This window comes from Bufo gargarizans, chromosome 8, assembly GCF_014858855.1.
Source record: "Bufo gargarizans isolate SCDJY-AF-19 chromosome 8, ASM1485885v1, whole genome shotgun sequence".
NCBI classification, from domain to species: domain Eukaryota; kingdom Metazoa; phylum Chordata; class Amphibia; order Anura; family Bufonidae; genus Bufo; species Bufo gargarizans.
The window spans coordinates 175,652,543-175,665,629 of NC_058087.1; the positions used below are offsets into that span (position 1 = coordinate 175,652,543).

General features: G+C 45.4%; 1 protein-coding gene across 11 annotated transcripts in view; it reads right to left on the reverse strand.

Moving 5' to 3' along the window:
- MAPK8IP3 (mitogen-activated protein kinase 8 interacting protein 3) overlaps positions 1-13,087 on the reverse strand; it is a 60,817-nt gene that overhangs the window by 33,072 nt on the left and 14,658 nt on the right. For 7 of the 11 annotated variants that reach the window (XM_044304206.1, XM_044304202.1, XM_044304207.1 and 4 more), the window contains exons 2-5: positions 9,250-9,370; positions 5,908-5,978; positions 5,118-5,209; positions 3,239-3,262 (exon numbers count right to left, since the gene is read on the reverse strand). In XM_044304206.1, coding sequence (XP_044160141.1) covers positions 3,239-3,262; positions 5,118-5,209; positions 5,908-5,978; positions 9,250-9,370 — 308 coding nt within the window. The remainder of the gene's footprint in view (positions 1-3,238; positions 3,263-5,117; positions 5,210-5,907; positions 5,979-9,249; positions 9,371-13,087) is intronic. The other 4 variants (XM_044304204.1, XM_044304203.1, XM_044304205.1 and 1 more) reach the window with 1 other exon arrangement.

Here is a 13,087-nt window from a genome sequence, read left to right on the forward strand (position 1 = left end):
AAAATAGGAAATAAGAAAGAAAGAACATCTTGTAGCACAAAGCATTATTTCTCAGCGGGGCTGGATAGAGGTTGATGGAGAGATACGGGTAGAAAATTTGGGACCACACCTGGCCCCCTATGGCAGCCACATGCAGTGGAGGTGGCTGTGTATATGCATGGTCCTCTGCACTGAAATCTGGAAATCCCTTAGACTACAAAAGTGAGAACCACATGCATGCATGGCCACCTCTGCACCTCTCCTCGGCATCCAAACCCAATGCCCATCATGGAGGGGGGGGTGCTAGAAGCCCTGCGTCTCAGTATCACACGGATTGGAAAGCAGGTTGCAAACATTATGCCTCTTACGCTCCTTGGATGCATCCTGCACATTAATAGGGGATAGAATCCCCTTAAGGGTAAATGCACACATTCAGGATTTATGTGCAGATAATCCGCACTGAAATCTGCAGGTGTTCACAGGGAAATCCGTGCGCTCAACCCGCATCAATTGGTGCGTATTTTCCGCACGTGGATTTTACTGTCCCCATTGAAGTGAATGGAGAAAACCCAGACAGGATAAATAAAATAAATCGACATGCTGCCGATTTTAAGATTCGCACCGTAGGTCAAAATCCGCATCGTGTACGTGAGAATTTCTAATTCTCATAGAATACAATGTGCATGACCTACGGTGTGGATTTTCCGCATGCCAATCAGCGCAGAAAATCTGCACGCAATCCTGATTGTGTGCATTTAGCCTAAATTACCCACATGGCGTGAATGAATGTACTCATACTGAAGGAAATGTATCCCACTAATTAAGGCTTCATGCACACGACCGCATCCATTTTGTAGTCTGCAAAATATAAATGCGGTCCGTGTGCCGTCTGCATTTTTTTTGCAAACCCATTAGTCCGTGGTCTGCATTTGGCAGACATGTTCTATCTTTTTGCAAAACGGACAAATGGATGTGGAAAGCATCCGCATGTCCTTTCCACAAAGAGATAGAACATGTCCTATACTTGGCTGCAAAATGTGGACCACGGACCCATTGAAGTCAATGGGTCCTCAAAAAATGCGGATGCAAATGGGATAATATCCGTATTTTGCTGATCCGCAATTTGCAGATCACAAAATACATACAGTCGTTTGCATGAGGCCTAATTGGAGCCAATACTACTGCACTACAAAAGCAAAACCAGTTATGCCCAACTCCTCCATTTTTTGTATTGCTTCAATGCATATAAAATCAAAAATGTAGCAAATTCACAAATAATCTTAATTAAAAATCTGCATTCGTTTTGTGTCAACAGCTCCTACTCAGAGCTATATGTCTCCACAGTAACAGACTACAAACAAACGCTTTGTAGTCTGATTTTGCAGTCATACTCCCATTTATCCAACTCCTACATCTTAGTAACGTACTTAATGTAAGACCTCACTCACGTACCATTTTCGGTCCACATGCCATCCGCAAAAAAATTCATTTCTATGGGGCTGCATCTGTGTGCTGTCCGCATCCGTGCGGCCACGCCACAAATCATAGAACAGGTCCTATTTTTGTCCATTTTTCGGACAAAAATAGTCACTTTGACAATGGGCCGGTGAAAAGTGCAGGATGCACATGGCCGGTATCCGCATTTTGCGGATCTGTGGTTTGCAGACCGCAAAAAGGATACGGCCATTTGAATGTAGCCTAAAGCCTCATTGACGCATCCGTGATAAGATGGTCAATGATTCATATGTGAAGATTTCCGTGAAGAATCCTGTGTGTCTGTTTTTAGCTCTCCTTGTGTCATCCGTGTTCCACGGACACTCCACAGCTGAAAATTAATTTTCAGAGCATTTCCACTTAATGATCCATGAAACACAGATGACACCTGTGTTGCATCTGTGTTTTTCACGGAGCAACAGGATATAATGGGCGCGATGGATCCGTGAACCCAAAGTAGAGCAAAACCATAGACCCAGGGACCGCGCTAAAACACAGATGTGTGAATAAACACATTAAAATGAATACGTATGCTGTCCATGGAAAACAAATACAGCACAAGTCTGTGAATCACTGACATGTGAATGAGGCTTAAAGGGGTTTTCCAAGATTTGAATACTGATGACTTATCCTCAGGATAGGTCATCAGTATCTGATCAGTGGGGGTCCGACATTCGGGACCCCCGCCGATCAGATGTTTGAAAAGGCATCTGCGTTTCTGTGAGCGCTGCGTCCTTCTCCAACTTCACGTTCATCGGTCACATGGCCTAGGCGCAACTCAGCCGCATAGAAGTGAATGGGGATGAGTGCGATAACAAGCACAGCCGCTATACAATGTACGACACTTGTGCTTGGTGAGCTGAGAGAAGGCCGTGGCGCCGGTGTCTTCTTAAACAGCTGATTAGCGGAGCCCCGGGTTTCGGACCCCCACCGATCAGATACTGGTGCCCTATCCAGAGGATAGGTCATCGGCATGCAAATCTAGGAAAACCCTTTTAAGGGTGGGTTCACACTAGCGTTATGGAGTCCGTTATGGCTTTCCGTTATAACAGGGTTATAACGGAATCCATAGGATGGAATGCAGAACGGAAGCCTTTAAGAGGCATTCCGTTTTGCTCCGTCCTAATAGAAGTCTATGGGGAAACATAACGGATCCGTCTGGGTCACGTTATGCAAGACGGAAAACAATGTCCTGTCGACAGGACTTTGTTTTCCGTCTTGCATAAGGGGAACCAGACGGATCAGTTTTGATTCCCGTAGACTTCTATTAGGACGGAGAGCAAACGGAATGCCTTTTAAAGGTGTCCGTTTTGCATTCCGTCATAAAGCAAGTCTATGGGCAGCAAAACGGATCCGTCCTTCCGTCTTATGGATACAGTTATGTTCCGTTACTTATAACCCTGTTATAACGGAAAGCCATAACGGACTCCATAACGCTAGTGTGAACCCACCCTAAGATGTAGAAGACAGAGGAAAGAGATTGCACAATCAGGTTACACTGGGCTGGTTTGTAGTCTGTTACCATGGTAATACATAGGTCTGCATAGGAGTTGCAGACACAAAACAATCAGAGATTTTTAACTAATTGTCTGCAACGTGGCCGCACGTTTCATGTTAGATGCAAGGGAACAATAAGAAGAAACGGTTGTGAAGGTGGGACGTTCCTTTCGGGAGGGAAAAAAACAAGCAGTTGTTAACCTTCATGACGACTGAAAGATAACCAGGTGAGTAAACACGTAGGCGGGTGAGTGACAGTGACATTTACCTCTTCCTCCATGACTGGCGGTGACTGCAGTGAGAATTCACAGACAAAACACCCAACACACAGCGGCCACAGCACGAGAAGCAAGACAAGAAAACAGCGGTTAGATGTCCAGTTCATGCGTAATAATGTGCAAACAGGCAAGCGTGACAGTGGTGTCAGCACTCAGAAATGGCGGCATGTCGGTGGTTAGGAGCTGTGTGCAACCAACTATGGGTATCTGATGGCTTGTGGACTCATCGCTGAAACCCCCCACCAACCACGAGAGCGTGTCCTCCTTTTGAATACAGTGGCTATCGCACAGTGCGCATTGCCACTTCACTCAAAGTCTATGGGACTGACACAGATAGCTGAGCGCTGTGTCTGCTATCTCCCTCCTTCCAGTAGACTTTGAAATGGAGCAGCAACTCACATGCATGACCATTGCTTTATTAACTTGTCGTGCCTATAAAAAAGGTTGTTCCTGAAAACATCTTGTGCTTTGGACCTGGATCAGAACTTATCACCTGTACGTGGAAGGTATAAGAGTTGTTCCTCTGATTATTCATATTCACGTGTTGAGTGTCAATACCAGCTGCTGTTTGTGACTTAGCTTTTTTTACCATTCATGTGTAACAGCGCCCCCAATGACCAACATCACGTGTGGTCACTGAACGCATTATAAACGGTCAGGGCCCATGGGCACATACAGGAAAAAAACGACGAGGCAGATTTAGGAGAACTGTGTAAAAGGAAACCTGTCATGGTTTCTCACAGCAACCAATCACAGTGCAGCTTTCATTTTTCAAGAGCACTTTGGGAAATGAAAGCTGCGTTTTGATTGGTTGCTATAGGCAACAGTTCCATCTACCCTATTGTGTACATATAGTAGAGAGATAAAATGCGGAAAATGATTTAGACTGGGCAAACATGGAAGGAGTGACATACTTCCTGGATCCCCCCTACACAATGGATAGGCACCATATGGAGGGTTAATAATATAGCCCAACCTGCAGCCCTCCAGCTTTTGTAAAACTACAAATCCCACAATGAACTGCTGTAGGCTGATAGCCGTAGGATGTTCAGGCATGCTGGGAGTTGTAGTTTTGCAACATCTGGAGGGCCGCAGGTTGAGCATGCCTGATATAGACCAATAAGGAAAACTGGCTTAGTCGCCCATAGCAACCAATCAAATTCCACCTTTCATTTTTCAAGGCTCCTTTGAAAAATGAAAGGTGGAATCTGATTGGTTGCTATGGGCGACTAAGCCAGTTTTCCTTTACACCAGTTTTGATAAATTTACCCCAATGTGCCAATGTACAGGGTCTGTACATTCGGAAATACCACTTGCTGCCCGACAGCCCACTCCCCGCAGTGCATATATAAACTGTGAAGCTAAAAATTGGGATCCATTAATGTAAAGGGTTATCCAAAGGAGAAGCACCCCACAAAATGCCCTTTAAAGGGGTTTTCCAGGATTTTACTATTGACGACCTGTCCTCAGGATAGGCCATCACTATCTGATCAGCGGTGGGTCCGACAGCCCGCACACCTATGATCGGCTATTCTGTAGTTGCTCCAGCGCCGGCGGTCAGCATCGGAACTACATAGCTCCATCTCTTGTGTAGTGGACGGAACCGGTGACCATTCATTTCAATGGGAGTGACGCTGGACTAACCAGCTCAGTCCATTACACACAAAGGAGCAGTGCACTTCTGCAGCCAACTTTTGGCACCGGGGTTACTCTGAAGCAGCTGACTAGATGGAGTGCAGGGTGTCGGACCCCTCTCCTGAGGACAGGCCATCAATATTAAAATCCCGTAAAACCCCTATAAGGTGATGTAGTATATGGATTACAACATATTACAAATAAAAGTTACGATACATGTCATTAAACGCGCACCTTCTGCCCGTGACGCCACCCTCTGACTGGCTGTTCCCAGCAACTTGCTGCAGTTTGGAGCGTTCGATATGTTCCACATATGTCTGGATCATCTGTGAGAAGATTTTGCAAGATGGATTTGTACACGTAACTTTGTACATGCACTACTTTACTTTTACTAATCCAGAGTAATCATGTGTGTTACACTCCAGAGCTGCATTCACAATTCTGTTAGCGTCAGAGCTGAAATCTTGCTGACTTCCTTGCTGATTTTAATGTCTACACCAAAATGGGGTTGGTGATTTTTGTTTTTAGTTCTAATATAGAAAAACTCTAACATAGGAGAAAATTAAAGTGGCCCGTGTTGTAGGCAGGTCCAAATTGACAGAAGACACAAGTAGGCAGGGCCAGCAATACCATATTGCGGCACATTATACCACCACAGAGCCAAATATCCTAGTGCATCACAAAATACATCCCCATAGCCACTGGCCGGCTGTGAGGAGGGCTCAGACGGCCTCCTAGCCATCAGACCACCGAAAAGTTTCCCTTTAGGGTCTATAGCCATCCGCCCCTGGTCCTGCTACATTGCACGAGCTCAGCTTTTAGGTGTTTGTCTTACGACAAGCTTGCTGACTGTTTCCGAATAACGACCAACAGAATGGTGAATGCAGCTTTGGAGTATAATACAAGCTGCATCTCAGGATACGTACAAGATATGAAATGTTGCATATAACTTTAAAATAGTGAACATACCCTTTAAGAGAGAAAAAAAAACAAAAACATTTCATCATACACCCCCCACATTTACCTCAGTGTGTCGCTGGTGCAAGGCATTGTACTCTTTCTTCATTTCTGATTCTCGCTCTTCTAGTCTGGAAACTGAAATATGGTTGTCAGCATGAAGACTAAGGAAAGTTACCAATATAAGGTTTATGCCCATGCGTATACACACTATGATCAGACTATAGTCCATGGACATTGAGGGGGCAAGAACACTATTACACATGCACACTCGGCTTAGTCATAGCGAACAGCGGCCCATACGTCTGGTGCTAGTTATCTCCCAGGGGCACAATGGATCCATGTGTAGTACACCTGGTCAGGGGCAGGAGTACTTTTTACTCCAGGCGCATGGACTTCTGGTGGTGCTCCTAATTCATGGGCAAAACAAATATATGACCCTTAGGCCCCTATCACACGGGCAAGTTTTCTGCGCGGGTGCAATGCGTGAGGTGAACGCATTGCACCAGCACTGAATCCGGACCCATTCATTTCTATGGGGCTGTGCATCACTTGTGCGTTGCGTGAAAATCGCAGCATGCTCTATATTGTGCGTTTTTCACGCAACGCAGGCCCCATAGAAGTGAATGGGGCTGCGTGAAAATCGCAAGCAAGTGCAGATGCGGTGCAATTTTCACTCATGGTTTCTAGGTGACGATCGGGATGGGGACCCAATTATTCCTAATACAGAATGGCAAGTAAATTAGGGATGGAGGGGTTAAAAAAATAATAATAATTAAACTCACCTCATCCACTTGTTTGCGCTGCCCGACTCGTCTTCTTTCTTCTTCTTTGATGACCTGGGAGGAAAAGGACCTTTGGTGACTTCACTGCGCTCATCACATGGTCCATCACATGGTCCATCACCATGGTGATGGACCATTTGATGCGCGCAGTTACGTCACCAAAGGTCCTTTTCTCCCAGGTCCTCAAATAAAGAAGAAAGAAGACAAGCCGGGCAGCGCAAACAAGTGGATGAGGTGAGTTTAAGTTAATTTTTTTAACCCCTCCATCCCTAATTTACTTAGCATTCTGTATTAAGAATGCTATTATTTTCCCTTATAACCATGTTATAAGGGAAAATAATAAAATCTACAGAATACCGAACCCAAACCCGAACTTCAGTGAAGAAGTCCGGGTTTGGGTCTGGGTACCACATTCAGTTTTTTCTCACGCTCGTGTAAAATGCATTGCACTCGCGCGAAAAAAAAAACAAAGAACGCAATGCAATCGCATTCAAAACTCACCCCACTTGCAGGCAAAATCGCACGATTTTCCCGCGACGCACCCACATCCTAACCGGCCCTCACACGTGACGCCCGTGTGAAAGAGGCCTTATAGTTTACGTAAACATCACAGATCCTTAAAGGGAGTCTGTCACCACATTTTAGCATGTTAGACCGTTAAAATAGGGTTATGTGATCCAGCCAGAACATAAAAACTGTACCTTTGTGGTAGAAAACAGACTTTTCAATTTGCAGAAAACGAACTTATAAGATTATGTTCTGAGCCCTCTCAAGTGCCCAGGGCGGTCTCTCAATCCTCGGAGCCCCAGGCAGGCACCTCCTAAACGGCTGATAACCCCGCCCTCCGTGCACCTCTGCCCGCCCGTTTACTCCCCTCCCCTGTCCCTTTCCACTGCGGCTGTGCGGTACAAATCGTAGCGGGCGCATGCGCAATAGGTATTGCGATGCCCTGCCAGGAGCGGGCATCGCATTGCGCATGCGCCCGCTACGATTTGTACCGCACAGCCGCAGTGGAAAGGGACAGGGGAGGGGAGTAAACGGGCGGGCAGAGGTGCACGGAGGGCGGGGTTATCAGCCGTTTAGGAGGTGCCTGCCTGGGGCTCCGAGGATTGAGAGACCGCCCTGGGCACTTGAGAGGGCTCAGAACATAATCTTATAAGTTCGTTTTCTGCAAATTGAAAAGTCTGTTTTCTACCACAAAGGTACAGTTTTTATGTTCTGGCTGGATCACATAACCCTATTTTAACGGTCTAACATGCTAAAATGTGGTGACAGACTCCCTTTAAAGTTGGCCATAGGCTTGACATAGTTTTCAGCTGGCAGCAATATCTCCCGATTTCCCCAACTACCCGCACACTTAGCTGTCAAGCATGCAAGTTTATTTCAGTGGGGAGAAGCAATAAACTACTGTCAGGCATCTCTGGCAATGGCTTATCTTCCGTGTTCTCACATATCAGATCCCTCCTTCCACCGTCTGCTGTCGGGGGACAGTCAGAAGGCCCCTTATGCATGAAAACTGTCCGATCCTGCCAAAGTTAGCAGATTTTATCTTATGTGACCAGCTTAGGCTACTTTCACACTTGCGTTCGGGGCTCCGCTTGTGAGTTCCGTTTGAAGGCTCTCACAAGCGGCCCCGAACGCATCCGTCCAGCCCTAATGCATTCTGAGTGGATGCGGATCCGCTCAGAATGCATCAGTATGACACCGTTTGTCCTCCGCTCCGCTCAGCAGGCTGCTTGCAGCGTTCGGGTGTCCGCCTGGCCGTGCGGAGGCAAACGGATCCGTCCAGACTTACAATGTAAGTCAATGGGGACGGATCCATTTGAATTTGACACTATATGGCTCAATTTTCAAACGGATCCGTCCCCCATTGACTTTCAATGTAAAGTCTGGACGGATCCGTCTGAAGCTACTTTCACACTTAGAATTTTTTCTACAATATAATGCAGGCGGATCCGTTCTGAACAGATCCCATCGTCTGCATTATATGAGCGGATCCGTCTGGGCAGACCCCAGACGGATCCGCTCTGAACGCAAGTGTGAAAGTAGCCTAACGCTGGGTTCACACCTGAGCGTTTTACAGCGCGTTCAAACGCGCTGTAAAACGCTTAAGACATGAAAACCAATGCTTCCCTATGGGAATGGTTCACACCTGGGCGTTTTACAGCGCGTACGAACGCGCTGTAAAACGCCCGACGCTCAAACAAGTACTTGAGCTTCTTTGGGGCGTTTTGACGCGCGTTTGTGGCCATAGGACACTGCAGTCAATGACACAAACGCGCGTCAAACGCGCGTCAAACGCGCGTTTACTATTACAAAAACGCGCGTCAGAAACGCGCGTTAAAAACGCGCGTTTGACGCGCGTTTGGGAAACGCTCAGGTGTGAAAGCAGGGTTAAAGTGTTTGTCTTCTGGACTGGAGAAAGAGGTCTGTTTTTATTTCTGAGAAACAGCACCGCGCTTGTCCACAGGATGTGTCTAGTATTGAGCTCTATTCAAGTAAATGGGGTAGGGGTGTAATACCATACACAGCCTATCGACAAGTGTGGCGCTGTTTCTTGGAAAAAAATGACTAATAATAATAATAATGCTGGATTTACACATGGACGCTCAGTGAATACGCACTCTGGTCGGCATAGTTTTTGGTCTTAAGCTCCAGCTGCCGGGACTGGAATTCCAGGCTCTCCACTTGGCACTGTAGATCTTTCTTTTCCTGTTCCAGCGCATCTTCAAATTCAATAAATTTCTGCAAGAAAGAGAAAATTGATGTAAAATAATTACCCATTTTAGTCCAAATCTAAATGGAGATTGAAGATAGCGACCAATCAGATCACTCCTTATCAGTCTAAAACACGGAGCCACTGTCACATTGCAGCCGCTCCTTTATTTCTATTCTACATTGAGGAGGAGGCAACCAAAGTACCCCCAACCCATAGCCACAGGGTGATATTTCATCTAAGGGCAGTGGTTTTGGAAGCCCAAGGCACACAAAGGCATGAAAATTTCTACAGCCAGTGTAACAATATAACAACAGTAACAGTATAGCAATATAACAATAGTAACAGTACAACTATAGTAACAATATAACAGCAGTAACAGTATAGCAATATAACAATAGTAACAGTACAACTATAGTAACAATATAACAGCAGATACAAGTAACAACCGCCTTCACTAAAACTGCTGAAAGTCCAGCACATCAATGGCCACCAGTAGCTTACGAGACCCAAAAAGTTGTAAATTATGGCACACGCCGTAGTGGCGGCGTAATTTGCAATTTTTTACTTCTCTGGACGCAAGATGGACAGGGCTTAGTGGGAGGGTGCATCACCTCTCGAGACTCATGAACACGACCATATGTATTTTGCGGTCCGCAAAAATACGGATGATGTCTGTGTGCATTCCGTATTTTGCGGAACGGAACGGCCAGCCCCTAATAGTACAGTCCTATCCTTGTCCGTAATATGGACAATAATAGCACATGATCTATTTTTTTGCGGAACGGACATACGGAAATACAGAATGCACATGGAGTAACTTCCGTTTATTTTTCGGACCCATTGAAATGAATGGTTCCACATACGGTCCGCAAAAAAAGGAACGGACAAAGTAAGAAAATATATTCGTGTGCATGACCCCTTACTATTATTTACGTCAGAGACTTGCATAAATTACACCATAGCTGGTGTAAATTTTAGTTGCTGGTCCTATGCCTATTAAAGGAGTTGTCCCATAAAAAGTATTCTACAGATTTCAAACCGGCACCTGGTCCTAGATACCTTTGTAATTGCATGTAATTAAAAATTGCCACATGTGCTGAGTTATTCCTTGAAATCTATCTGTATAGCTCCACCTGCAGTTTGCTCTTTTTATAATTTTTCTGTCCACCCCCACTGAGGTGGACGCACATGCTCAGTTCCATCTTTCCGCTGCCACCAGCTGTAGCAGACAGAACATACCCCCTTAGAAAGTGCAAGCCCCCCTAAGATGCCAGCTTAAATAAATCTAGCAAAGGAATTGGAGCAGTGAATGGGGAGATCTCTGTAACCATGTGAGGTACAGGGTTGGTTCTGCTTTGTTAGAAAGAGGTTGTCATGGACTATATGATGTCTGATTAAACATTTTTACATTAATCATGGGATAATCCTTTTATTCAGAGGTGTATTGGGAACTTAAAGTGGCCCTGGAAAAAATAAATAAAATTGTGGCCTCATGTTGTAGGCGGGTCCAAATTGACAGAAGGCGGGACAGCAGAAGTAGGCGGGAACAGCAATACTGTAGTGCAGGACAAAATACCGCCCCCGCAGAACCAGATACCACAGTGCAGCACAAAATACTGCCGCCTGCCCCACAGTATGAAGCTGCATCATCATTCTGAGGACAGCAATATCATTGAATCTAAGTGCCTGATGCTCCAGTATCAGATCGTTATGTATCTGGCGGAGGCTAAGAGGGGGGATTAAGTGGCCCTTGTAGGGTCTATGGCCAATCCCTTTAATAAATCTGGCGTATTCTGCACCATGGACTTTATGCTAAAACTGGTATTTGTAGCTTTAGTCATAGTATATCTTCCACAATTTGGGACTTCTGCAGGGACTCCACTAGTAATCTAGCCAGTGATGCCAACCCAACACACTGCAATGTGTGTCGCCGTACTGGCTCCAATTGGTACTGTGTGCACTGAGTTATTCTGCCGCAGAAGCACTGCTTTTAGAATTGAGAATCTTTGCATATACTTCATCCTATGGAGCATGCAAATATTCTACGCTCCATATTCCTCCCATATTTTAAAGACCCAATGTATTTCCGTCGGTGCTCCATACAAAACACCTGCGTGCATGAACTGAAAGAAAGGCATATTTTTTTATTTGCCTTTTATTCATTTTATTTCATCATGTAGATCAGTATTTTCTTATTGACCACTAGATGTCAGCAGACTTGGTCAGAAAACCATCTCATTTTACAGCCTGTAGTAAAACTAAAAGCTAGTAACTCATTAACACCAGTGGGCTGGAGGTAATGGTATTGTACTGCTAGAACCTAGATAGGAAAATAATCACAATAACACCATACAGGGTATGGAGAAAAATAGGGCACACGGATGAACAAATAATCCCCATAACGTCTGCGAGACATATATTAATATGGTCAATCATATCAGTTGGTGGATAGTCTGGAAATAGCAGAGACATCCACTGACTAGTGACCAGTTCTTGACATGCACACTGCTGCTGCCGAGATTGTAGTTTCGCTCTAAAACCACTAATTAGCAGTAATCGTTTTTGGTATTGATCGCCTGCCGATCAGCAGGTCCGCTAATATCACTGAGCATTCCTGCTAAACCTGAATACATTGATTTTTGGGGACTGAATGAACTGTGGAAATACAAAAGCATTGATCTGCCCTGAAGCCCATTGTTCATGCTCCAACAGTTCTTGAATTTTCATTTCTAGGATATCATTCATTCCTGTCCCATCTCATTTATAGTCTTAAAAGGGTTGTCCATTATTAGAAAAACTCAGCCTTTTTTTCCTGTCCTGTTAGCGGGTTGTGCTTGGTATTGCAGTTCAGCTCCAATGAAAGGGATAAGGCCTCATGCACATGGCCGTTGCTGGCAGTGGCCCTATTGCAGCCTGCAAACAGCGGATGCTGACCCATTCACTTGAATGGATCTACAATCCGGAAGGAGTGGTGCCTCCATGGGGTTCCTCTCTGTGCCTCCGCACTGCAAAAAAATGATAGAACTTGTTCTATTTTTTGTGCGGTGCGGACGGATCACCGACCCTAATGCACGGAACGGCCGGGCAACAGCCATCTGCATGAGCCCTTAGTCTTAGGGCGCCTTCACATGCGGCAGATTTTGTTGCAGAAAATTTCCGAAAAATCAGTTTCATTCATCTGATTGTGGTTGTTTTGGTGGCTAGCACATGGCCTTCTGCAAGCCTCGAATGTCCTGCAACTAAATCTGGCACGTGTGAAGACAACCTAAGCCCTCATGCACAGAACCGTATTTTCGGTACGCGTACAATCCGCATTTTTTGCAGATCCCATGGCGACTCTTTCATTTCTATGATGACATCCGTGTGCTGTCCGCATCCATGCGGCGGTTCCGCAAATTATATAACATGTCCTATTCTTGTCCATTTTGAGGACATAAATAGCAATTTTTATAACAGGGACCGAGGTAAGTGTGGGATGCACACAGTCCGTATCCGTGTTTTGCGGACCGCAAAACGGACACGGTCGTATTCATGAGGCCTAAGGCCTCTTGCACATGAGTGCATCTGTATATCAGTCCGCAAACCACGGATCTGCAATATACAGATGCCTTCCGTATCTCACTCCAGTCACTAGTAATGATTCTCATCCACAATGCGAACCAGAATAGGACATGTTCTATAATTTGCGACAAGCACATAGATGACATCTGTGTGCTGTCCATTTATATATTTTATTTTTTGCA